This window comes from Dendropsophus ebraccatus, chromosome 10 (assembly GCF_027789765.1).
Source record: "Dendropsophus ebraccatus isolate aDenEbr1 chromosome 10, aDenEbr1.pat, whole genome shotgun sequence".
In the NCBI taxonomy this organism is placed as follows: Eukaryota; Metazoa; Chordata; class Amphibia; order Anura; family Hylidae; genus Dendropsophus; species Dendropsophus ebraccatus.
In genome coordinates this window covers 34,053,974-34,081,820 of record NC_091463.1, presented here as the reverse complement: position 1 = coordinate 34,081,820, position 27,847 = coordinate 34,053,974, and the positions used below count along the sequence as shown (strand labels likewise).

The 27,847-nt window shown below is 42.6% G+C and overlaps 1 protein-coding gene across 2 annotated transcripts in view; it reads left to right on the top strand.

Moving 5' to 3' along the window:
* Positions 1-24,236, top strand: part of LOC138802675 (uncharacterized) — a 46,267-nt gene extending 22,031 nt beyond the window's left edge. For both annotated transcript variants that reach the window (XM_069986230.1, XM_069986229.1), the window contains 8 exons: positions 3,243-3,350; positions 5,425-7,053; positions 7,159-7,258; positions 15,356-15,507; positions 18,458-18,570; positions 20,204-20,284; positions 21,283-21,405; positions 24,041-24,236. In XM_069986230.1, the coding sequence (XP_069842331.1) occupies positions 3,243-3,350; positions 5,425-7,053; positions 7,159-7,258; positions 15,356-15,507; positions 18,458-18,570; positions 20,204-20,284; positions 21,283-21,405; positions 24,041-24,115 (2,381 nt within the window). In that variant the 3' untranslated portion in view covers positions 24,116-24,236. The remainder of the gene's footprint in view (positions 1-3,242; positions 3,351-5,424; positions 7,054-7,158; positions 7,259-15,355; positions 15,508-18,457; positions 18,571-20,203; positions 20,285-21,282; positions 21,406-24,040) is intronic.
* The last annotated feature ends 3,611 nt before the right edge of the window (positions 24,237-27,847 follow it).

Here is a 27,847-nt window from a genome sequence, read left to right as displayed (position 1 = left end):
AATGACGAGTAGGGGGTCTAACTGATGTGATACCAACCAATACCCAGAACAGATCTTTTTGGAGGTTATGTGGCAAGCCAATGAAATACCATCTAGCAGGAACAAGTTAAAATAACCCCCTTTAACCCCTTTAAGTGGAAAAGCTTTCTTATAATTGTTTCCCAGAAGCGATAAAACTTCTGATATTCATGAAACTCTTGCAACCCAAGATTTAACCATCTGAATGCCACGCACAACATGGCATTTAGGTGGTTGACTGATAGCTGATAGCTGTTTACACTGTCATGGCTCTGATTAATAACTCTGCAATACAATCATGGGGTGTCGATAAGTTACCATGACCTCTGAAAGCTCTCACTGTGACTGCCATGTAAACTGTATTGCTACAGCCTGCCACAAGTAGGGTGTCAGGAATGTGCAGTAGCCTGGTGTGAACTGGGACTGTTTTTGCTTTTGTGTGACACACCCGCTTGCTTCTCAGGTTCCAGCAATGCAGGAGTTACACTGAGCTCTGCTAGTCTTGATTGCTACAGCTGAGCATGGCTTTTGATTGACTTTTTCCTCTGCCTGTCCGGAACCTTGAGGATCAGAGCGCTGATCCAATGGGATCCGGACCGGGCTCTTGATCCTCATAAAAGGAGGATGAGCCAGTCTCTCATCCCTCGCTATTAAGGTTCATACCCTGATCCCAGCTCCCCCTGTCTATTCCTGCGATCCCCGTACCTAATTCCTCTGCTTGATTTACCTGTTATCTGACCTCCCGCCTGACCTTTGACTATCTGAATGTTTACTGATTTTGCACTGCATTGCCCGTTTGGCTTTGACTTGTTGACTCTCCTTTATGTTTGTCTGTCTTGTTCTGTGTTACACTTACACCAGAGCAGGGACCACCTTCATGGTTTTCCGCGGCTGCCTAGGGCCATTTAAGGCAAGTAGGTAGGGATAGTGGGTGGTTTCAGACCTAGGGCTCACTGCCGTGTCTTATCCCTACCTCCCTGTCCTGACATAGGGTATACTAGTTGACTGCAGTTTACTGTAATACAATAGCTCTGCCACTCCTAAGTCCCAAGTAAAAGTGCCCTGGTGACATCACCATATACTGTGCACAGGATGTTATAGCCATTAACTGGGCCAAGCTGCCTCATCAGTAATTGAGGTCAGTGATTGACTGCAGTGTCTCAGTCAGGTGGAGTCACAGTCTAGTGTCGGGATCTTGGGAGCAATGACAGTGAAGGACCAGAAACTGTAGGGGGTATGGGCACCCATAGATTACAATGAACTAATACTATACCTCCATGTGCCTTTAACTGTATACATGAAAAAAACTATATATTTTTATACAGCTTTTATCCACAATGCTCTGATGCAGCCTCGCCATTCTTACTACAACTGAAGCAGATGTACCTACTAGGATATCCAAACACAGATTTACAAGCTAAGAATAGTAATCCAATAATAATTAACATTTTACCTGAAAAATATTATTTTGCTAATTCCTATCATGTCATTACTGGGAAAAAGTTTTTTTTTGTCAGTACAAACTTGGACTTTTAAGTTTAAGTATAAAAAAAAGGAATAAAAGAATGTTTAACTAATGTGCTACCTGTGTCAGACATGTTTGTTTTTCTGTTCGCAATTCATTTGCCCCATATTAACAAACTGGTTAAAGTCTATCTATTATTACAAAGTAAAAAGATCCCAATCGCTCCTCTGTCTGTAGCCATATATAGGCTTAAAGCGTAACTGTCATTTCAGGGCCATTTTTGCTGAAAATAATAAATATCAATAGTACAAGCGATTTTAGGAAACTTTCTTAAAATCGCAAATGCAAACGAGCGCCGATCAGAGAAATATGCGCTTGTTTGCAATGCTTGTACAAGGCACAATAAATCAATCGACCAGGCCGCACAAATGATGGTTGCATTGTTTGTGTGCCTATTAACATTTATTATCAGCCACACGTCTCCTGTTTACACAGAAAGATGTGTAGGTGATAGTGATAAATTTTATTGCTGCATATAAAATCAAACCAATCGGCAAGCAGGGGTTTTCCCGCTCATCAACTGATCAATGGCATTTTTACATGGGCCGATTATTGGCTGACTAAGCATTTCTATGAGAACTCGTTCCTAATAATTGGCCCATGTAAGAGGGCATCATAGCTTCCCTTTTCATGGCCTCAACTGATGCCTATTCTATCCCTCTGAATCACCTCTTGAGGAAATCAACTCCTGGCAAGATCAAGTTAGCTCCCACAGCTCATAATGGCTTTAATATCTACTCTCCCCCTTATTCTTGGATAGGCTCATAGCCTATCCGAGAATTTTTGGCATGGACATACTGGTGAATAATAAAAACCCATTTCTCATCCCAGGAAATTGAGGCGGCATTTAAACCCTTCCAAAAACAGATAATGGTAGTGTCATGGTGTATTGGCCAACACTTTGGAAGCCCTATGTCTCAAAGGGGAGACTTTCTGAAATTTCTGTAGCCATGCTCATTTCACATGTTCCTCCCTTGCTGTATTCTGTTGGAGTCATAGAGCAGTTTATAGTCTTCTCGGTATCGTAGTTGTTTTACGGTGACTGTTCTTTGTATTGCCATTTCTAGTAGATCCAGAATGATGCAATGTATGCCTCATAAGAAATTGTAACACTTTATTTATGGAAGGACATTGTAGTTTATGTTGTAATCTTACTTTGTTATTCTTGTTTTCTGTACTCATAAAACTTCAATAAAATGGGATATAAAAAACAACAAAAAATAAGTCCTCACGGGACTAGTTTGAATGAAAAATAAAAAGAAAGTTATGAAGAAGAAGAAAAGTTAACAAAGATATGTTCATAAATGCTGCAGCTGGAAGGGGTTAAAGGAGTTTCTCACTTTAATAGAACTTATCTGCGAAACCACACCCAAACTGAGGACAAGCATGGTGCTGCTTTTGGAAATAGGAATGTTTTTCTAAGTCTGGGTTAAGGTGGGATTCTGTGCTTGTCTACAGTCCTACTTAAAATTTTAACTTTCAATAGTGCTGAGGATGCAGAAAAGGACTCCATACTGTATATTGTTAAACCTTGATCTGCAAAAGCCACCTATGCTTACATTGTTTTACAATTTTCATTGTACAGTATGTATTCTATGCAGAACGTCTATTTGGCAAACCTTCCTACAGTTTAGCCAATGTTTATTGATACATGTATTGTAATTGACTCATTTATGTTCTTTCTCCCTTCCATTTCCAGGCACCATGATGCTTGCTGTATACAACTACAATTCACCAAGAGCCCTGGTAACCAGGTCAGCATTGGGGACAGTGCTTATTATTCTATGTTTGATCTTAGCACACATAGGTAAATAATAATTAATTCTTTTGGACTTTGTATAAGCTACTGACCAACATTGTTAAGAAATAAAATAAATTACTGTTGGTAAAACACTAGAAAAGGTTTTGCATGACCAATATTATCCAATGCTAAATACTTGACTTTCTACATTATGTGCTAATTGTGCCTAATGCGCCAATAGTAGAGAGGAGCGAACCAGTTCGGCCGGTATGGGATCCGGTTGGGATGTTTCCAAAAGTCCGAGTCCGGTCGGATTCAAATTTTTGGAAGTTCGCTCCGAGTTTATATTCTTTTTTTCTTGCTTTCTAAAATGTCTGCCGCCATTTTAGAAAGCAGGAAGTGTTCTGGGCGGGAAATGCGCTTTCCCATGATGCCCGGAACACATTAAATCAGCAGGGATGTTGCATTAGCCCACCCCCTGTGTGACATCGGTATTGCTTTAGGGTGCGTTCACACCTACAGGATCTGCAGCAGATCTGCAGCAGATTTGATGCTGTGTTCAGTTATTTAAATGAAATCTGCTGCAGAAAATCAGCTGCAGATCCTGTAGGTGTGAACGCACCATTAAGAGGAGCCGTCACATGACCGCATGAGGCAGTCTGCACAGAGAGAGGAAGTTAGCAGTGCACAGAGCTCGTTAGTAACAAAATGCTGCTGCTGCACGCCGCTGTACTGAGAAGATATTGTACAAAAGCAAAGACAAAAAGAGGAAAGCGGAAAGGAGAAACACATAGGGGGAGATTTATCAAATTGTGTAAAATTTAGACTGGTGCAAACTTGCCACAGCAACCAATCACAGCTCCTCTTTTCTTTCACCAGAGCTGGAAGCTGAGCTGTGATTGGTTGCAGTGGGCAGTTTGCACCAGTCTAAAATTTACACCCTTTGATGAATCTCCCCCATAGTGATTGAGAGAGAAAAATAGAGAGGGAGAAAGATAGATAGATAGGTAGATAGATTAGGTATAGGAGAGCAAAGGGTGCACAGAACAAAAACGTGCTATACAGATATTCAAGTACTATACTGTCACCCTTGCGAGAGTGTATATGACATAGGTGTTTTCCTAGGCACAAATATATACCTTGTGCATGCGTGTAGAATAAAACTCTAAAAAAAAGTGCTATACAGATATATAAGTATTATAGTTGGACCCTTGCGAAAGTTTAGTGGAGAGACTGCTCCTTCACTGCATTTGTGACCATTTTCCTGCATAGACCCTGTAATGGTGAATTTCCGGCATAGACTCTGTAATGTTGAATATTGAAGTCTAAAAAATAAAATTGACTTTGAGATATTAAAAAGATAATGATATTATTGACATGTAGAGCCCTAAATTCAACCAAATACACTACCCCCGTATCATATAGATGCTTTAAACTATGAAATCTGAAGAAATCCGAAATTCTGTCAAACCGAACTTTTCAAGAAAACCTTGAAGTCCGTTCGGAACGAACTTTTGAAACGTTCCCTCATCTCTAGCCAATAGCAAGCTGGATGTTCCCCTCCTCTTATGTCTGTGATTTATTCATCTGACCACAGAACAGTTTTTCATTTACAAAATATATTTTGTTATTGTAGACATAGATCAATGTACATGTCTTAAAGGGGTTGTCTGGAGAGCAGAAAAGGTATTACGCTTTTTGTTCCCTAGTACTCCTAGTACTCCACATCTGCCCTTTGTGCCCTGTATTCCTTCTGAGAGGGGCAAGAGCCAAATTGTGAGCACCACCTGTTGGCGAAACCACGCCTGCATGCGATTTCCGGTAGTCACACATGTTGCCAATGTTACGGTGACATTGTGTGGCTATTAGAAATCAAATGTTGGGGTGGTTTCATCTGCACGGGATGATTGAGATTTGGTACTCACTGCTTCTTGTTGGATGTGCACAGGGCAGATGTGGAGCGCTGAGCAGAAGAAGAGGTAATCCCTTTTCTGCTCCCCACATGACCCATTTAAGTGACTTTTAAGCTCAGATGGTAAAAATATCATTAAGTGATGTTTTTGTTAGTAGTAGAAAAAGTAGTTTGGTTAAGCGGCATAAATCTTCTAACATGCTTTTATTTGCCATGCATTTCTTTTAGGAAACCAGAAACAATTCAGCCCTCATCCTCTGGTTTTAACATTATGCATGACTGTGTCAGCCCTTTGGAGCAATACCGGCATTCTACAGATCCTAGTCGATAATAAGATCGTTTCGACAGATCAGTTTTGTGTTGCAGTTTTTCCCGGTTTACTCGCCATTTCCACTGCTTTTCTTATAATCGGATGTGTTGGGACACTTCATAATCAAGGGCCCATACCTATCATGGCCTTTGCGCTGGGGTTAGCGAACATCCACGTACTTGCTATGTGTAATAACCAGTCACTTGGTCCATCGGGTATTGGATGTAACTTTATGATTGTCACAACTGTCAGTTTATACCTTGTGGCAATGAGATTCTGGGATATCTTGAAAGGAAAACCGGGCCCAAAGGCTCAGAATTGTGTCCATTCCAAAAACCTTATATCAAGAAACCATCTCATTGTGACTGGAATTATGGCTAATATGGTGTCTTCGAGTGTAATCTGTGGAAAGCTTATTGGAACAACTAATCTTCAGTTCCTCGCCCATGCCCACTGGATGTTCACGTCAGCAATGTACCAACTCATGGTTTCGGTTGCCTCATTTTGTGCTTCAGACATATTGAATGCGACATTCTTCAGCTTTCTGTCCATCCTTAAGTTTGCAGAGGGATATTCATTTCTAAATCAACCTCACTTAACGCATGTCCCATTGCTTCCTCTACCGTTCATGGTTGTGTTTGCAGTCCTTTTTGCTATTTTAGCTTGCATGATGTCTCTGAGAAACTTCTACTTTGGCATATATACATTACTCTTTGCTGTTTACTGTGCTTCTTTAACTCTTCCGAGTGGAATTAACCATATTGCACCACAAGTGATCAGCCTCATCATCTTCATCTCTTCGGTTGCCTATATGTTTCTAAGGCTTTACTTCTCGAAGGCAGAATTCAAAACCCCAAAAAGTCACAGTCTATTGGAAATCATGAATTCCTTACTTCGAATTCTTAAGATAAGACAAAAGAAATTCCTTTTTTGCTCATATTCTGATGGTTTTAGATTTAAGGAAGTGGATGCTATTGGTCACGCATTTAACACTCTGGCAGTCTTTTCTATTGTTGTGGAAACAAGAGCTTCCTTCATTTTAGGCATTGTGGTGGGAATCATGGTTCTCATAACTGGCTTACTGTCTGCATCTGCTGGTAAGACCTTGGAGAGCAGCGCCTTTCTATTTTATGGAATCTGGTGGATACTCTTTGGAACGGTGAGATACTGGTGCTTATTTGTGTTGGTAAAGGTGTTTTATTTAGGCCTGGGGATAATATGCTTTATAGTATTACACGGCTTTATCACTGCTTGCATGATCATGCTAAATAAAGTTTGGTTCATAAATTCCTTAATTTTTGAGGGTCTTCTTCTAATTATTCTTCTGCGAACGCATTCTATTGTTAATTGGGAAACCACTGTTGCTTTTAGTATACTTTTTGGTGTTATAAGCTTCTATTGCTTTCTGGCATCCATACTCAATGGGACTGTAGAGAAGCCCCATCTCCCTTGGGGTGAACCATTCCTAAAGAATCCACTGCTGAAGCAGGGTCGCATGATGTGTACACTTCCTGCTAAAAAAATATCATCAATTAAGAAAATTGTAGGTAAGTGATGTTTGTTATAAAAAAAGATTCCATTTATTGATATGTATTATCAATTAAAATAAAAATGTCTATTGACGCATAGCGGCCAATCATTCTCTGTTTCAGAAATCATGAGCACAGGGGGCATCTGTGTAATTCCCGCAGATGTGGGTTATGTAATTGCATCGGCTTGTCGATTCCCAGACTCAGTGCAGAAACTTTCCAAGTAAGTATAATGTCTGAATTTGTTTTCTATCAGTATATTGACTAGCTGTACAGCAACCAATAAAAAGCCTAGTTCCTATGATTAAAATAAATGGGTCCACATCCTTACTATGCTATGTTTGTCTTCCCAGCACAGGACAAGTTCTGTTTATTTCCTGCTCATGCTTTTGATTGTTGAGTTTTAACATGACGCATGGATAGAATGGCGCTGGCAAGGGGAAGCCGGTGCTGCGGTCCGTTTTTTTTTAACCCCGGCCTGGTTCCTGTGTACGGCGTTGTTCTATCCGTGGGTGATATCAAAGCAAGTATACCTGATGGTACATTCATTTTAACGGTATTACAACTCAACGATCAAAAACATGAACAGGAAATAAACAGAACTTGTTCTGTACTGGGAAGACAAACATGGGATAGTAATCATGTGGGCCCATTTATTTGAATTGCTGTATGGTAATTTTTGGTGTTTTTAAAAGATTTATAAAATATTTGAATAAGAAAATAAATGGGTGCACAAATATATCTCATAGGGCACAAGAAGCCTATGAATAATACCAAAAAACTCAACAGAAAAAAGATGAGGGTGGCAGATTATAATATGGGCAGTAACCCCCTTTCCGAACCACCAATGTTCTGCTGAAGACCGTGTTCCAGGTGTTCAGGGCTACTTTAGTGTGACAAATCAGAAAGATGTCAGCTTCTCATGCATCACTTTCCCTTGTAGCCACAGGCAGCTTAAGGCCTTTAGTCTATGAGGGGATAGGTACATCTGCAGACATTATACTGTGATGCACACAGTGTATGATGTGATCACACTGCCTAATAGCCCTATTTCACGGAACGATTATCGTTCATAGACTCGCACCAACGGCCGCTCGTTAACTTAACGCACTTAACGATTTTTTTAAGCGAACGATAACACATAATACGTGTGGGAATGTGAACGATATCTGTAGTGTAACGATTGTTTTGCGGTCAATACATCGTTACATGGTCGTTTAAAATGTGGGGAAATGTAGGTAGACATTTCAAGAACGACTGAAAGATTTTTTATTCAACTAAAAGATTAGTGAATTATTGTTGAAAGACCAACGATTTTTTTTCGACATGTTGAAAAAAAATAGTGAACGACGATTTCTCTGTTGTCGTTCCCTCGTTTACAGCTATTCCACAGAACAAATATCGTTAACGAGCGGTCGTTTGAACGATTTTATTAACGATAATCATTCAAAAAAGTTCCGTGGAATAGGGCCTTAAGCTGGGGGTGTCCAACAGGGAAAGATGCTGCAGTGTGATAGTTGGGTAAGGTAAGTGGACTATCTGCTTTGTGGGTTCCACATTATGGGACTAATAACTGTATGGGGCACTATCAATTGTGAGTGGCATTATTGATGGACTTAAAGGATTGTATTGTCCCCCAAAAGTTATACAAATCACCAGTATACACTTATCACAGGAAATGCACATAAAGTGCTTTTTTCCCTGCACTTACTACTGCATCAAGGCTTCACTTTCCGGATAAAATGGTGATGTCCCGACCCGACTCCCAGAGCTGAGCATCTCTCTGCCATTATTCTCTCCAGCAGCCACAGCCCGCACAGCTCTGGGAGTCGGGTCGTGACATCACCATTTTATCCAGAAAGTGAAGCCTTGATAAAGTAGTAACTGCAGGAAAAAAAACACTTTATAAGCATTTCCTGTAATAAGTGTATATTGGTAATTTGTATAACTTTGGGGAGGCAATACAATAATTTATTAAAAAATGTTGCCACACTTTTAATTTAACTACTGTGTAGGACACTATTAGAAGTAATTAAGGCATGGAGGCAATATTTAAGGGTCTAGCACTGCACTCTAGTTTCCGTCTCTACTGAAGAAAGTCAGTCTCAGTCCTTGTCAAGGGGCTCTGGCCTAATTTTTCTCATATAAACCTATGGACAATGGATGCTGAAATGTTTTAACTCTACCCATGTGTATGTCTACTCTGTTTTATAAGAAGCAATGTGACCAGATTGCAAAAGAAAACTCAATGAGCTCTGAAAAACATAAATCCTGATCCTGAACAAATTGTGTAAATCTAGATCCCTAATAAATAAATCTCTAAATAGAACCAAAGTATATTTAATGGTGCTATGCTGCCCCCACTTGACAATACATGGTAAAATCTTGTAACCTGTACTCATTATTTTTATGGAAGGTTATAAATAATACTTCTATCCACTGAATTAAAGGACAGGACATTACTATATGGGTACACAAATTGCAGTCGCATATGGACCCTGGAGGTCCCTCTGCCCCCTATTAGGAGACTATTGCTATGAATGACACATGACAGTTTCAGATTTTGCATTAGGCCAAGGAGTTTCGATAATACCTCTGGTGTGGAGCTAGGGAGCTACGTAAGTCATATCCAGCTGGTGCCTGTCCTAGAACCAAGGACATTTCCCATGCCTGTCAAATGCTGATTACCATCACCCCCTTCTTCACGGAAAGCAGGACCTAGTAGTAGTAGAGAAACCCCAAGCATTCCAGGTAAACCTGGACTTTCTGGTTTGTCTAAAATGTCTTTTGTATTTAGCAAATGAAAGAGCAAGAGTTCTAAAGTCACTAAAGCAGCTCACACTATAAACACCTACATATTACGGTCTTAAAGTGGAATTTTCCTCTCAATTTGTTTAAGCAATATGGTCACCTCTAACCGGACTCATTTCTTCCTCATCATATGTCTCTATTGTACATTTCTCTTCAAGTGAACCAAAAGGTTGAGTCACAAAGGTATAGATAAGGTTAGGAACAGAGTGTTCACTATGCACTTACCCTCACAGTACTCTAGAACAAAAGAAACAATAAAACAAAGTTTGGACAAAAAGAGAAAGGAGCGCTGCACCTCATACCTATGGCTGACACTAATGCCTCTCGGCTACATTTAAAAACCAATGCCAGGATGTTGGTATATAATTTGATCAAACCATATTGCCTCAAGTACCACGTGCAATTCCCCCAGTTCACATGAGTCCCTACACTAACTTCACTCTGTGTCGGTCAGCGACTGCTAACCCCACAGAGCGAGTGCAAGCAGGGAAGGGAGGCCATAGAATGGCCCTGCAACCCCACTGTCAGAGGACCAAACTCCAAGGGCCCCCCCAAACCCAGCAGGCGCCGCCGGCGGAGAAAGGGGCCACCAAGCAACACAAGTGTGAACAAGATCTAACTACTAACCATTGCTCCTGCAGGTAGAATGGGAAGAATAGGAAGTACTTACCATGTGTGCACAGGTGCTTCCTGCTAACTGGGGTCACATGGAGGAGTGCTAGCACTCAGAAAAGAGAAAGGAGCTGCTGCACCTCACACCTATAGCTAATTCCTCTCGGCTACATTAAAAACCAACGCCAGGATGTTGGTATATAATTTGATCAAACCATGTTGCCTCATGTACCACGTGCAGGTCCCCTGGTTCACACGAGTCCCTACACTAACTCCACACTGTGTCAGTCAGCGACCATTAACCCCACAGAGCGAGCGCAAGCAGGGAAGGGAGGCTATAAAATGGCCCTGCAACCCTTTCTCCACCGGCACCACCTGCTGGGTTTGGGGGGGCCCTTGGGGTTTGGTCCTATGACATTGGGGTTGCAGAGCCATTTTATGGCCTCCCTTTCCTGCTTGCGCTCGCTTTGCAGGGTTAGCAGTGGCTGACCGACACAGTGTGGAGTTAGCGTGGGGACTCATGTGAACCAGGGACCTGCACGTGGTACATGAAGCAATATGGTTTGATCAAATCATATACCAGATTCACTAGATTCACTAGGGCGACCATAGCTTCCATTATGTTAGCAGACAGGGCATATTATTCTGGAGCTTTGTACTATTATTCAGATACATGGTGGGGAACCTTTATAAATTAGTAAACTTCATAAAGGCCCAGAACAAGAGTTGCAGGACAGTTCGGATAGTTCCTGTTCACATTTGCATGCAGAATTATTGCCTCTGGAATCATTTTGCACTTAAATTTACTGTAGCTGTATTCCTGGCAACCAAACAGAGGGATACTTCTCACATACATCACACTAAGTATGCATAGACATTATATTACTTATTAAGTGATACTGCCATCTACTGACTGCTTATAGTACCATTAGTATTACATATTGCATAGAACTTTCTAGTTTTAGTTACAGTACATATACCTAGGTTAAAAATAAAGACCATCAAGTTCAATTTATAATCCTGTTATAGGATGCTATGCTCCCACAATGATAAAAAGTACTCGACACCAGATATAATTAGACTTCATATGCCATAGTCCTACTTTTAAGCAAACTGTGTCCTGTGTTAAACCAGAGGAACACAAAACAACATTAAGAGGCAGATACCAATTGCCCTATACCCGATGCAGCTCGAATTTGTTGAATATGGAATCCATAGCCATTATCCTAGCATCCATATGGAGGCTTCTGACCAGGCCTAGGAATGTGTAGTTTCCCATCTACAGTATATTACCAGGAACATATTACTATGAGGAAGTAACTCTCTTGTACTTTCTAAAGGGCAGACCCAAGCCAAATACACATCACATTAGGGCATTAAGACCCAGTAATACTCAAACACTAATTACACAATCGTAGCAGCAGAACTTCTATTACACATGGGTAACTATTTCTATAGAGCAGGGGTCCTCAACTGGCGGACCGCAGTCTGAACCTGGACCGTGGCGGCCAGCTGTCCGGACCCCGGCTGCGGCGCTGCTCCCTGCACAGTAAGTATCTATGAGCGCTCGTAACGAGCGCTCATAGATACCGAGCGGCGGCGGCGGCAGCAGCACTGTCAGAGAGGAAGCCATTGGCTCCCTCCCTGTCAGTCACCTCTTACTGGCCGCAGCTGTCACAAGAGGCCGCGCTCCCCCTCTGGTGTTGGCGCCGAGTGACTTTCCTGCGCCGGCGGGGAGAGCGGTCTCTAGTGACCGCTGCAGTGCGGCACAGGAGGAAGAGAAGAGGACGCGCAGGACTTAGGTGAGTATACGTGTTTTTTTTTTATGCTATATGGGAGGGGAGAGCACAGGGGGGGCTATATACTGGGGGAGAGAGCACAGTGGCGCTATATACAGGGGGAGAGAGCACAGGGGGCTATATACCGGGGGAGAGAGCACAGGGGGGGGGGCTATATACAGGGGGAGAGCGCACAGGGGGAGAGCGCACAGGGGGGGCTATATACAGGGGGAGAGAGCCCAGGGGGGGCTACATACAGGGGGAGAGAGCACCGGGGGGCTATATACATGGGGAGAGAGCACAGAGGGGCTATATACAGAGGGAGAGAGCACAGGGGGGCTATATACAGGGGAGGGAGCACAGGGGGGGCTATATACAGGGGAGGGAGCACAGGGGGGCTATATACAGGGGGTGAGAGCACAGGGGGCCTGTATACTGGCAGAGAGCACAGGGGGGCTTTATACAGGGGGAGAGAGCACAGGGGGGCTATAAACAGGGGGAGAGAGCACAGGGGGGGCTATACACAGGGGGAGAGAGCACAGGGGGTCTATATACAGGGGAGAGAGCACAGGGGGGCTATATACAGGGGAGAGAGCACAGGGGGGCTATATACAGAGGGAGAGAGCACAGGGGGGCTATATACTACAGGGGGAGAAAGCACAGGGGGGCTGTATACTGGTGGAGAGCACAGGGGGGCTATATACAAGGGGAGAGAGCACAGGGTGGCTATATACAGGGGGAGAAAGCACAGGAGGGCTATATACAGAGGGAGAGAGCACAGGGGGGCTATATACAGAGGGAGAGAGCACAGGGGAGCTATATACTACAGGGGGAGAGAGCACAGGGGGAGAAAGCACAGGGGGGCTATATACAGGGGGAGAGCTCACAGGGGGCTATATACAGGGGGAGAGAGCACATGGGGGCTATATACTGGGAGAGAGCACAGGGGGGCTATATACTACAGGGGGAGAGTGCACGGGGGGCTATATACTACAGGGGGAGAGCACACAGGGGGGACTATATACTACTGGGGGAGAGCGCACAGGGGCTATATACTACAGGGGGAGAAAGCACAGGGGGGCTATATACAGGGGGAGAGAGCACAGGGGGGCTATATACAGAGGGAGAGAGCACAGGGGGCTATGTACAGGGGGAGAGAGCACAGGGGAGCTATATACTACAGGGGGAGAAAGCACAGGGGGGCCTATATACTACAGGAGGAGAGTGCACAGGGGGACTATTTACTACTGGGGGAGAACGCACAGGGGCTATATACTACAGGGGGAGAGCGCACAGGGGGGCTATATACTACAGGGGGAGCTATATACTACTAATGCAGTCACCCCCTGTGTACCTAATTTTAAACGGCTGGTGAGAGAGAGAAAATGCCAGTTTTCCCGCTAATAAGCAGCAATTCTGTATGTAAATAGTTCAACAACGTTTGTGAAAAGTAACAAAACACGTTTCCTACTGATGTTCAGCTCGGACCTTCACCTGACAAAAGACCCCGGTAAGTGGACCTTCACTAAAAGTTGTTGAGTACCCCTGCTCTAGAGTGTCTGTAAAGCATCACTGCTCGCAGCTTGCTGGGCCAGGTGTGAGAGAAAATGTATAGTAATATCAGGTGGGCCATAATACATACTGTAGTACAAAAAATTGCTGATAGGTGGCACCATAGCAGTAGCTGTATTTTATTTGCATAAGATAAGGTTTTCATAGATGCTTGGGTGATCATTTGTTATTCCCTAACAGTGTGGCCTCCCAACATGCAACTTCTGGTAACATTGTCGGACTGGGGCATCTGGGGCCCACCAGAGGAAATGATCTTGGGGGCCCACCAATGAAGAACCAGTGAGAAACAACATGCCAGTCAGTGTTTGTGCAGACTCTAAGGCTGGGGGCCCACCGGGGAGCCTTTGGTCCTCTTGTGGGCCAGTCCAACACTGTATGCTTACCAGTTCATGTGCGCCCATAGTGCTTCCTTAACAATACCCAACAGACAACTGCCTCCTGCAGCTCCTCCAGCTGCAACATTATGTAGTCGGCTGACGGATTGCCTGCTCAGCCAATCAGTGACTGGGGTAGGACACCGCTGCAGTCACTGACTGGCTGGGCGGGCAATCCATCAGCTGAGTACATAATGTTGCAGCTGTAAGAGCCAGGGGCCCATAGAACTTGGCCAAAAAGTACTTCCAGCAGCTGTGACAGAGACACAAGAATGGCGCTATAAGGGCACAGGGACTCATAAGTATACTTTATTATCTTCCCGCACCCGCATGTGGTTGACAGGCGTTTGCAGCAGTGCTTTGGGATTATATGTCGACCTGGAGCTGCTAAACAGGGAGGCCCTCCTCCTGCCCAAGAGGTAGGGCCCACCGGGGGATTCCCCAGTTCCCCTGTGGGCCAGTCCGAGCCTGTCTGGTAATGGGATTTAATAAAGGACTAGGTCTTCTGTGACATACTGGCATCAGTGATTCAGCGATTAAAGCTAAAAACTTGGTTTTGCAAATGCAGAGCATTGTTGAGAACCCAGGGGGGAAAAGAATATTTATAACATGATCTGTATAGATAGAGTGCCACCTAATGCAAAGAAATAAATGCAAAGAAATAAATGGCAATCACATCATCTGAAATGCCTGTTGTTCAATTTTCATCTCATTTGGATCAAAAGGTCAAATTCCAGAGTTGGAAAAGAGGATTTTTTTTTTTTTACTACCAACTACCCTGTGATGGCAGTAGCCCCTACCACCTGCATCATCTGACAAGTGGTTGTGTTTTTCATACAAGTCTACAAAGTGAGGACAAGTCCTACTGGGACAAGATCAGCCTCCTTATTATTCCTATGCCATGACATTTTTGGAGCACTTTGCTTTTCTGTCCTATCTCATTGGCTTAGATTTATCGATCTGCCTGAAATAATTTGGTTTCACCACAGTAACCAATCACAGCTCAGCTTTCATTTTAAAAAAACATCAAGATATGAAAGCCGAGCTGCGACTGGATGCTATGGAATATCTCAAAAAGGTAATTAAAAGTAACTGGAAATAATATTATAAAATTATGAATATGTAAATTAATAGGGAAATGAAAATGTATAGGCAAATATATTTTTATTTCAGAATCCATATGGAAAACAAAGACAGTGAGACGTCCATTTACATTACAGATGTAAAACAACTGCAACCAATAAAATATTTACTCGGCAAAGTGATGTGGGATTTTATTGAAGGCCTATGGCCTAATCCAGTTGGTTTTATTATACCTGGAACTGGTAAGTTGTTACCTGCAGGATCCAAAAACAGTTGCTCCTAGCAACCAATCAGATTAAAAATTTCATTTTTAAAAAGGTTTCTAAAAAATAAAAGCTGGAATGTGATTGTTGCTATGGGCAACTGCTCCCATGCACAAAAGTTGATAAATCTTCCCCTGTATCATCACATTCAGTCTTTGACTACGCTCACTGGTTCCATTGTATCCAGATAGAAAATTCGAACAGGATCCGCAGCAGATTTAATGGCCCAGAATTGATTTGCTTTGAATCTGCGCCATCAAATCTTCTGCAGATCTGCTGCAGATCCTGTACGTGTGAACGCACCCTTAATCCATGTTCACACTACGTATGAGACCGACCGTTCAGTGACCCCGGCCGGGTCACGGAACGGCCGGTCTCTGGCCGGATCATCTCGGCTGGTACTTAAGTACCGGCCGGATGATCTTTCGGCCGCGGAGCTCTGATGCAGGCGCATCAGCGCGCCCGCATCAGAGCTTGCCATAGCCCACAGTTAAGCAAGCAGCCGGAGCCGTTCGCTTCACTGTGTGAACTGTCAGTTATTTAGCAGCGCCGCATAGATCCCGGCCGATTCCCATTGAAAGTAAGGTTATGTTCCACACCGCAAAACTACGGCCATAGTTCTGCGGCGAGAACTACGGCCGTAGTTTTACGTACTGTGAACATGGCCTTAAAGTGATATTGTCCCCCCCCTTACTTGACAAGCTTAGATTCTGCACATTTGATATGTAGCTGTAAAAAACATGTCTGTGTCTTCTTTATGCTCTTAAATTGCTTTATTTCATCAGTGGATGATGTCAGCTAGGTGGGGCCTCACATTGGTTGGGCCCCCTCTCCCTAGTGGGGAGAAAGGGTCCAACTGCTGTGAAGCCCTGCCTATGTGACACTGTCCACCAATGAAATGAAACGTGAGCAAGGGGGTGACAGTATCACTTTAAATGTAGCTGAGGTGTAATACTTGACAAAAGTAGGGGTTTTTGTAAGCAGCCGTGTTTTTCTCATCTTTAACAACCCTTTTAGTTGATTGTATTTGAAATCAATAATGGAAGTTTCACACTTGCTTAAATAGGTAAGGATTATTCAGTTAAGTTAAGTGCTGAGCCGAAGAACACAGAAAGGCATAGGACAAAGAGATAAAATAATAGATGCAGTGACAAATTTATCCCAGTGCTCCAAACCGGCCAATTAGCATAAGGATCTACCTACTAACTGCACAGGAACGGCGCAGAGGATAAAGGTAAAAAACCTCACCTTCATCCTCAGCACCCCGTGCACCGGCACAAAAGGGGTGTCTAATCTTCTGATAGTTTCCCTTTAAGAAAACACATGGTACCTTTCATATATAAAGTTCCTTTATTTTCTGGTGTAAACTTTCAAAGAGGCTTTCCCAAGCTTCTGAAATGCTTTGTGTTGGAATGTCCTCATCCCCCCTGCCACAGCTCATTCCCCTTCCCATACTTATTCCTGCTTGACTGGCAAGCCACTGGAAGTACAGCTCTGAAGAATAAAACAATGAAAGTTATGTAATTTTTTTACATTCTGGAAGCACAAGAGGATATATGAAGGGTACCGTGGCTTACGTATTGACTTTAATTATGTTTATGGGAGCTATAGAACCAGAAATGAATGCGGTTATATGTTTCCATGCCTCTTGTTCACTATTATATCTTTAATTCTGGTTAGAAAAAAATATAGTATTTTACCATGTTAGCCAAAAAACCCATATGGTGGTTAATACTTGTGATCAAAGTATTTTAGGAGTGATACTTTTATTGGCCAACAAAAAATTGTTAGAATTGTGAGCTTTCAGGATTCAAGAGATCCTTCGTCAGACAAGTTCACAAATGAATGACTTACAGAAACAGTACAACATTTTAGGGATTCATTTTTAAACTTGTCTGACGAAGGGATCTTTTAAATCCTGAAAGCTCACAATTCAAACAATTTTTTGATGGCCAATAAAGGTATCACTCCTAAAATACTATGATCACAAGTACTGTATTTACCACAATATGCATCCTTCATTCTGCAAATGGGGGACATTTAATCCATATATCACTAGATTCCCTTGCTCTGATTCCACCTGACACAAGTCCTTTTCATCCTTATTATACGTTGCTGGCTCAGAGTCTAGAATCATTATGTGGTTGCTTAAAGTGACACTGTCACCCCCTTTGTGCATTCTGACATCTCTACACAGGTGTAAAGGGTAAATTTAGCGGTTTTCATACCTTATTTCATATCATACGTCATGGTGTTTGTTCAAGTAAAAAGTGACCTTTTATCAACTGCAGATTGTATTAAGTGGGCGTTGACACCCATTGGTTGGCCGACGTAAAGGGGGTGGGGTCTAGACCTTTCGGCCAGCCTGTTCCGATGGCCGGCGAGGGGACGGGGCCAACTGTGGCATTGTGGGCGTGGCTAAGTAGCGCTAATGCCCCGCCCACTTAACACAATCTGCAGTTGATAAAAGATGACTTTTTACTTGAACAAGCACCATGACGTATGATATAAAATAAGTTATGAAAACCGCTAAATTTACCCTTTACACCTGTGTATAGATGTGAGAATGCAAAAAGGAGGTGACAGTGTCACTTTAAGTGGTAGTGTAACCCCCGCCCCTTTACATGGCAGTTGGGCCCCTTCTCCTATATGGACATTGTCATCCAGGTGAGGCTTCATGGCTGTTGGGTTTCATCTCCCAGGTGGATAGAATGCCCAGCTGCCGCCTAGGTGCCACTGTCCACAGATAAAATCAAGCTAATTTAGAGCAGAAAGAAGACACTGACAAGTGTTATACAGGTATATATTGATTGTGAGGCATCTTAGCTTGTGGATGGTGCGCAGAACCACACATAGAGTAAGGGGAGTGACTGAATCACTTTAAAGGCATATGCACATGTTTATATATATATATATTTGTGTCTATTAGGAGATTGGCTAGATGGATTTCAAATGGCAACCTCTTCCTCACTAGCTGGTTCTAAAAAGAATGTGACTCTATATATATCAGACTGTGAAGTTACTGCTCAGATCATTGATAAGGTAGGTAATGCACAGAATTACAAATATTTTTTTTGAATAGACATATTTGTAAAAGCAAAGAAGCACAGTTACCTTCACTGGTTGCCACTTTAGTATATACTGCCATTTTCCCTGCTTGTCCAAGTGAAAACCAGGCCCTGGTGCAAGAGGTCAACCCCCACCCGCGATGGGCCCCCCCCCTCCAATATTTTGACAAACCTATCTCACTCTATATTTGAATACTTTAAAATCCTCCTTACTATGCCCCCTTCTACAGAGCCCCCCCTCTCTCCTTCTTGGTATACCCCCTTATATTCCCCCTTTCATAGTATCCCCCTCCCTCCTGCTTGGTATGCATCCTTCCACAGTATCATTCTCTTTCCTCCTTGGTCTGCTTCCTTTCACACTGCTCCCCCAGGGCCGTCGGATGCCAGGTGGTGCAAAGAGAGAAGTCAGCAGTACACATGTGGGCGGGCATGGGCGGGGCCAGTGTGGAAAGTGGGTGAGCCCTGAATTGCCCCCACCAGCTGTCCCTGCCTACTTGTCCTAGGTGACTATAAGCAACTGGGCGACAGTCCCAGCTTGTGACCAAGGCATAAAACATAAAATGAACACAAGACGAACAAACACCAAAGGGGTAATCAATCTGGCCAGGGTCTAACCAAACTGATAACCTGATTCAAAAGCACAATCCAAGAGAGAAGTTAAAGATACCAAAGTCGAGATCAGAACACCAAGAACAGTATAGTGAAACAAGGGTTTGCTTAGCGCGCTTATAAAAACGATTAATAGCCAGTGTAGAGGACAGGGCAATGATACATTTTATAGGAGGTCAGGGACCCAGTCCAGCATGGGATTGGACCAGGAACACAGGCTGACAAAGCACAGGGTAAGTGGAAAGGCCACATATCACCTAGCAAAACAAAAGTTAACTGTTAAATGAGCAGGGAGGAGGGTGTGGAGCAGAATCAATTAGCAGAGCAGAAGGAAGTGAACTGTGTTCAGACAGTGTTTAGACTGGTGCAAATGAAACATACAATTCAAATAGAAAATCATGGCTAGAGCACTGTCGGCCGTATACCACAAGTTGAGGAATGTGCCAAGGTCCGAACAGGCAAAGGCATGGCGTGTGGAGTTTCTCTATCAAACGTTAAAAGTTTTGGGAAAAAACAGTTACACTTTAATACTACGGCAGTGTAATTATATACTTACAAGATGGGGATTGCAAAACCATGGCCATTGTGTGAACACTTAGTTTTATGTTCCTATTATTATTATTATTATTTTTTTGTATGCCACAAAGAATTGAAGCTATTATAAAATTGAGGATCTACTCAGCGAGAAAAAGATGCATGTTATAAAATGACCATTTAATACATGTTATTATATTGCAAACGTAAAGTTGACATCACTCAAGAAGTCAAGAGTGTACTAAAGGCACAATGTATAGGTGGAAATAAAAGAAAGTTTTATACTACCTTCCAGGGACCGTGTCTGGATTCTGAAAGGATAAATACAATCATCAAAGTAGCTGCAATAGCAAATAGACAACTATTAAAGGTTAAAATTACATCATAATGTTACCTCAAACTCACTATGCAAATGTTGTATTACCAATATTGGAAATTCAGATAAAATGTTTTCATTGTTACAGGTGGGACCTATAGCTGTTCGATTAATGGCAAAGGGAACGCATATTCATTCAGGTCAAATATTACCAAAAAAGCTAAGTAAGGTACAGTTACTGACCATCTTCTACAACATTCTTACACAGATACTTGATAGTGAATGTGGGATTTAAATTAACTTCGGATGCAGCCACCAATGTTTGTGTCGGGAACTGCAGGGCTGTCTAAGCGCCTGCTCTGACCCAGTGCTGCCACACAGAGCTAGTGATGCAAAGCAGGCCCCCCTCCCCTCTTTGGTTATATATTTAAAAGGAATGGGGAGGGGGGTAGGATCCCCCTTCTAGTGATCGGTTATAGAGATCCCATATTCATCATCTGTCCTGGTAATAATATAGGTGATGATAACTTCTTTTTTGCAGGATAGCCCCTTTAAACCTTTTTTGGGCAGCTCATGACTTCAAATGGAAAAATGTCATGAACGCTTTTCATGATCTGTTCTAATGTTTCCTATAATCTTTTCATTTTTGGACATTAATATTTAGAAAGGTTCTAAACCTGCTTTTGAAGTTCTATCATATTTTGGATCTATCATTCACGGAAATGGTCTGTATTCTCTGTGTCTTTCATGAAGGGCTTGTGCGCTTCAAAGTATCAAATGGCTCGACAGAACTTTAAGTAGGTTAAAATAAGCTTCAAAATTCAGTCAGCCTATAAGATTTCCTTAGAAAAAAGAAAAACTGGAAGACTAAAACTGAAGATTGAATGAGGTCCAAAGTACGAGAGCAAAAGAGTGAAAGCCATAGTATAGGGAATACGCTGAGCTTCAGATACTAGAAGAGTCAAAGGTGGAAGATAGCAACTGGTCTCAGATATATTTCAAGGGAAGCAGTCCTTAACCAAGACTTTCCTAATACCCGATCTTGTCATAAGGTCATTGTTCTTTTAAAATAATCTTTCAGCTCCTCTTCCCTGTGTGTAAGGGACTTACTACAAATGCTACGGTGTTGGACCTTGGTAGTCCCCAAATGTTAGACAGGAGGCTAGTTGCATCTCCCTGAGGGTTCATGATTCTAGAAGTTTTATACATTTACACATTGTTTTCCAGGTGAAAGCCATTCTTCTTGATGAAGAAAACAATGATTATACTGAATATACAGTTGTGGACTGTACAAAGATTAAAACGGGAACCATTGATTTTATCAAGGTTGGAAGTGTACCTGAAGCACAGGTAATATTCCAAGTGGGGTGGGGTGGGGGAGTGAGAATTGCATTGGGGGCTGATTCAAGCCAGGTAAAACGTACTATGGGGAAGATTTATCAAACTGGTGTAAAGTGAAACTGGCTCAGTTGCCCCTAGCAACCAATCAGATTTCACCTTTCATTTTCCAAAGAGTCTGTGAGGAATAAAAAGTGGAATCTAATTGGTTGCTAGGGGCAACTGAGCCAGTTTCACTTTACACCAGTTTGATAAATTTCCCCCTATATGCCGTAACCTTTTTTCTGTATACTTACAAGCAGGCAATAGTATTTTATGTTTTGTATACTGTACAGTAGGTGAGGCATTCCCTAGAAAAACACAATGACTGTAAATGACGATTGACCACCAGACTGCATAGACATGACGGCAGCACGTACCAATGACTTATATGAAGTAGTCAGTACCAGTATGGTAATATTATGCAGAGGCAGCTCTTCACTCCAAGATAAGTCCAACCCTTAGCTATTACATATTTTTTATCATGTGAGTACCCTGAAGACTTTTTTTTTTACTAGAACCATAGGGATCATTGGAATTCAAGAAATGGTAATACTCATGAGACTGAAACCTTTTTCTTCATTTATTTTTAATTTTTAATGGATGATAATAACTGAAAATAGACCATGTTCAGCACTTCTTCTGACTGTATTATTTTTTATTTTACACATAGACCTTCAGGTAACATACCTTTTTTTTACCCATTTCCTTTTCTCTTGTTTTGTGTCATGATTCATTAGTCAAAAATCGAATATTTGTCATTTCTCATGAGACATTTGCAGACATACACTCCACTACATACACATATCAAAGAATATCCCCAGGCTATCCACAAGATTTGGATTTATATGAAGACAACTCTCGATTTATGGTAGAACAATGTGTGTGTCGTTTAATAATGGAGGACTTACAATAACTTTAAAATTTAAAGCGTAACTGTCATTTCAGGGCCATTTTTCTGAAAACATTAAATATCAACAGTACAAGCGATTTTAAGAAACTCTGTAATAGGTTTTATGTACTAAAAGAGTTTCCTTCTGTACTGAAAAAGCAATCTCCCAGTCTCCCCCCTCACATCAGATGAAGCAGGATTTCTGTCTCCATTATGTGGCTATGGAGAGGGGAGGGGCTAAGAGGAGTGACTGAGCACGGAGGATTTCTGCAAAGCACAACACCCTGCAATCTTCTCTCAGTAAGTTCATAGATAAGCACTGACCTTTCTGACCCCAGAATCCTGCGGTTTAGGTGCCCAGACAGTCTACAAACAGCTGACCTTCATGTCACCTCTTCCTGCTCCCTCATCTCCCTCAGCCCCTCCCCCCTTCATAGGCTTACAATGGAGAGCAGAACCCGTCTTCACTGGCTTCTCTGTAATGAAGATGTGTTTGCCTGATAATGCACAGATAAGAAGTCAGGGGGGGAGGCTGGGAGATTGCTTCTTGAGTACAGAAGGAGGCTTTTTTGGCTGATGAAACCTATTACAGAGTTTCTTAAAATTGCTTATACTATTGATTTCTGCAATAAAAAAAAAACATGACAGTTACGCTTTAAGCAATAGCTACACAGGGTCGTAACGCCAGACACATAGTCAAAGATCCTAGTGCTTTGCTGCCTGTATCATTACAGATAATGAGAAAGAATGTGGTCACATTGCAGCTTGCAAGTTGCTGCAACTACAAACTAGAATTACTGATTTTTGGAACATGGTCACAGCAACTTATGATCTGTATGGCAAACACATTCACTTCCCTTAGGTGTGATACAGGCAATCCTAAAGCAACTCTGTATCCACCAACCCACCAAACTGATAGTACCATCCTTTCAATAAGAGTAAATCCTCTCCAGTCATGTCTTTTAAAATATGCCTGGTGCCTTGGTTAGAGCAAAAAATGATCATTTAATCTGCAGCACTGTGTCATACTGGTGTGGCCTAGAATGTCTGTGCCCCAGGTCTGCGACGCCTCTCCTTCCTTCCTCTCCATCCTCCTCATCATTAGGACACCCCCAGGCAGGAATTCTATTCATCGTTCATCTAAACGGCACCTGTGACTGGTGATGAATAGGAAATATCCTGCCAGGGGCTGTTCCCAATGATGAGGAGGGTTGGGAGAAAGGAAAGGCGTCGCAGACCTGGGGCAAAGAAACACCAGTTTGACAAAGCGTTGCAGATTAAAAGATAATTTTTTGCTTTAAACAAGGCATCCGGCGCATTTTAAAAGACACAAGCGGTCACAAGATTTACTCTCATCAAACAGATGGTACTAGCGGTTTGGTGGTTACAGAGTCACTTTAAGTTGAGACCAAAATCTTTGTGTAGTCCTAGCCTTTAAGCATGGGCTATGTGGTGAATCAATGAATGTGCACCTGCTGCAGCATGTATATGGATTCAGAAGGTTACTAGAAAGCAAATGGATCACCATTATATATCTTCTCAACACAGGTCATATGACCATGCAATGTAATATAATATGTATCTAATATAATACGTATAACTTTTTTATACATTCTGTTCTAGACTATAGACCTTGGTTATGAACTAATAAACATGACAAAGCATAGAAAAAAGAACCTTTATAACATTAACAAATGTGCATTATTTGTATTGCAGATCTTGAATGTTCTACACTCCGTCAGGCTGGAAAGAGAAAACAGTCTGAACACTCTCCACTCTGTGCGTCTATGAGATGACACAATACCAGAGACTATCACTGTACCAGAAGATAGTAGATTCAACATTTCGGGCTATGATATTGCAAAGAAACATTTCAATTTTGATGTTTGTAAACCCAGTGTATTTTTCTCTTCCATAAATCTTCACTGCAACCAGTGTAATCCCAATCCTGATTTAAATCCAACACTAAAACTAAAGCTACAAGAGGATTTCCAGCATAAAAATGAAAACAAAAAAAACTGTAGCACAGCAATAGTCTAGCGGTCGCAGTTGTAACTCAAAAACAGAGTAGTATTTAGACCTTTTCAAATTTTTTTGGATGATCTGGGTGGGAAAAAAATCAAGTTTTCCTCAAATTCCCCTTTATAAGTTAGTACTGCCACTAGCATCTATATTCAGCCTCAGACAAGTGGCCTAATATAAGAACCAAACACTGTAGATGTCATCCATTTATTTAAAGGGGTACTCTGGAGTAAAAAAAATATCAATCCACTGGTTATAGAGATTTGTAATTTACTTCTATTTAAAAACATCATGACTTCCAGTACTTATCAGCTGCTGTGTGTCCTGCGGGAAGTGGTGTATTCTTTCCAATCTGACACAGTGCTCTCTTCTCCCACCTTTGTTCACAGGAACTAGAGCAAATCCCTATAGAAAACATTTCCTGCTCTGGACAGTTCCTGTCACAGACAGAGGTGGCAGCAGAGAGCACAGTGTCAGATTGAAAAGAAAACACCACTTCATGCAGCTGCTAAGTAATGGAAGGCTTGAGATTTTTAAATAGAAACAAATTACAAATCTATATAAAACACCAGTTGACTTAAAAGAAAAAAAATCTTTAAGGATACTGCTATGGTAATATCTGAAGAACTTAAGTCTTTGAGCTATATAATCACAGCATGCCAGCAGCAGACTATAACTGAAGTCCTACATTTTTGTGGGGGACCGGGGAGGAGGTGGCTGAAATAAAAGACGTCCACTTACCTCCCCGGTTCCAGCGGTGGGTCCCGCATCACGGCGCTCCGGTCCCCAGTTCCCGGCCGCTTCCGTGTGTCTGACGCAGGCCCGAGACGTGACGTCTCAGGTCCGCTCAGCCACTCAGTGAAGGAGGCGGGATCCGTTTGAAGTCCGCTCGGATCCCGCCTCCTTCACTGAGTGGCTGAGCGGCCCTGAGACGTAGCGTCTCGGGCGGCGTCAGAAACCCGGAAGCGGCCGGGAAACGGGGACCGGGGAGGTAAGTGGACGTCTTTTATTTCAGCCACCTCCTCCCCGGTCCCCCCAAAAAAGTGCCCCCACGCTGGAGCACCCCTTTAAGGATTTCCTTTTTAGCTTCATCAGTTTTTTTTATTTATTTTATTGTAAAGGCCCTGCGGCTGATAAATTAATAAACTGTTTATTTAAATGTTTTTAAACTTTAAATGAAGTGCAAGAAAATAACAGTGTACAAATCAATCCAATAAAAAGTTTAACAAGTTCCAGGTAGTTTGCTTCATTTTGTAAGGGCACATTAGAAAGAAGTTGGTGGGTATACAGTTGTCCTCTAATGAGTCCAATGAGGACTGGACTTGGACCTGGAACAGTACATACATGTAGGTCATCCTATCCAGTAGTATGAGACAATTCATAGGAAGAGTCCCACGAGGACCAGATTTGCTGAAACTTCTCTACTTGGTCCTTATTGGAAGCTGATAGATATTTGAATCTGCCTATCTCCTATACTCGGTTAGGCAATTCTACCATTGGAGGGACGGTGTTGTTTCCATTATTTGATCCTGCGGCTAGTAATTTATTGGTAATAACTACATACCTGTATTTCTATCGTATGTGTTTGCCAGAATAAAACAGCATGCACTTTATACAGTATATGAACAGCCAAGCTTTCCTGTATTCGTCACCCGGGAGAGCCCCAATGGTTGATATCGCCGCGAGGGGTGGGTACAGACGACAAAGATGTATGGGGACCTTATCCAAGCTCTCAAGAAGGCTCAATTTAGACACTGAATCCTCCTCAATTATATCAACCTTGGTCAGCTCCTCAAACAAAAGTGAAGTATAGTATTTATGTGTCTCAAGACATTTCCCAAGAAACCTGTCAGTAATGAGGCTGTGTGTACCTTAAATTAAAGGGCCAATTACCATAATCTAATCTCCTTAATCCAAGCCCCTTTTACCTGTAGGAAAGATTTTTCCAAAATTGGGCCAAATAAATGTGTTATTTTATACTGATTACCTAAATCTCTGTGAACATACATAGCTTTTACCATGGAGGAGGAAGGGTTCAGGTGTAATGGAAAATCACAAATCATCCTTTGTTCATGGGAGAGATAAGCTGCAGCCATCCCGAACATTCCTCCGTATGGGGAGGAAGGGGTCAGATGGGAGAGAACAATAGTTAGTCCATCAGGTATTGAAGGTGTTTGGCCAGCTTTAGGCCATGTTCACACTACGTATATTTCCAGCCGTAGTGCGAACCGCAAATATACGCCCGTAGTTATGAGGTTGATGCACACGCTGGAAAGTATACGATATCCGGCCGCACAATGCACACTACGTATGAGCCTATGGCCGGATCGTATACGGCGCCATGAAAAATGAACAAGACCATTGTTTGCGGTCGGAACTGTTCCAACTCACGGCCGTGGATTTCAATGCGGTCCCGTACGGAGTACTTATTTCAGCCAAATTGAACTTGATTTTTAGATCCCTTCGAAACAAGCTAGGGAAGCATTACTGTACTACGGCCGTATGTTCGCGGTTCACCCGCATGTTCGCAATTCGTCCGCATGTCTATTTTTCCCACTGCCGTAGTTTCAGCCACACATGTCCGGCCGCGTATGAACTACAGCTGGACATAAAAGTAGTGTGAACATAGCCTTAGACTGTTTTTCCACATTTGCGTTTGGAATGCGTTTTGAACACGACTGAAACTATGCATCCATTTCTTACCCAATAGCTACCCAATGTTGCCGATAATCCTTGCGGGCATGGTTTAGGCTGTGTTAAGAACCCTCCCAAATGCAAATGGGAAACACAGCCTGAGGTAACAATCAGATCACGTGTTCTTAGTATTAATTACAGAAATCCATCTAATTCCAATGCATTTTTCTTACGATATGTATAGATGCGTCACGTTGTTGAGTGCTGTTTGCTGTATACTATTCCTCCTGGAATGTCACCAACCTCTCCTCCTCTTAGGCCCCGTTCCCACTGAGGAAAGGTAGCGGAATTCCGCAACGGAATTGTCCGCCGCGGAATGCCGTTAGCCTCCCGCTCATAATGGGAGTCTATGGGAGGCGCGCGCTCCTGCCCTGTCCGCGCTGAAGAATGAACATGTTCATTCTTCAGCGCGTACAGAGCAGGAGCGCGCGCCTCCCATAGACTCCCATTATGAGCGGGAGGCTAACGGCATTCCGCGGCGGACAATTCCGTCGCGGAATTCCGCTACCTTTCCTCAGTGGGAACGGGGCCTTATTCTTCAGGTAAGTAAGAGGTTCTGATGTTTTCCATTACTGTCTATAAGTTGATATGGAGGCAAAGAGAGTCTCGGTTCCTTTTTCTATAGACTAAGAGGCACATTTATCAATGTTTACAGCTAATGCAAACTTGAATGAATTAGAAAATGTTTGCACAAGGACCCCCTGTGCACAAAAACTGTTTTTTTTTCAAGTTTGCGCCTTGTGTGCCATATGGACGGAAAGGGGGCACGGCATTTATCATCTTATCAATTAGTCAAAAACAGGCTAA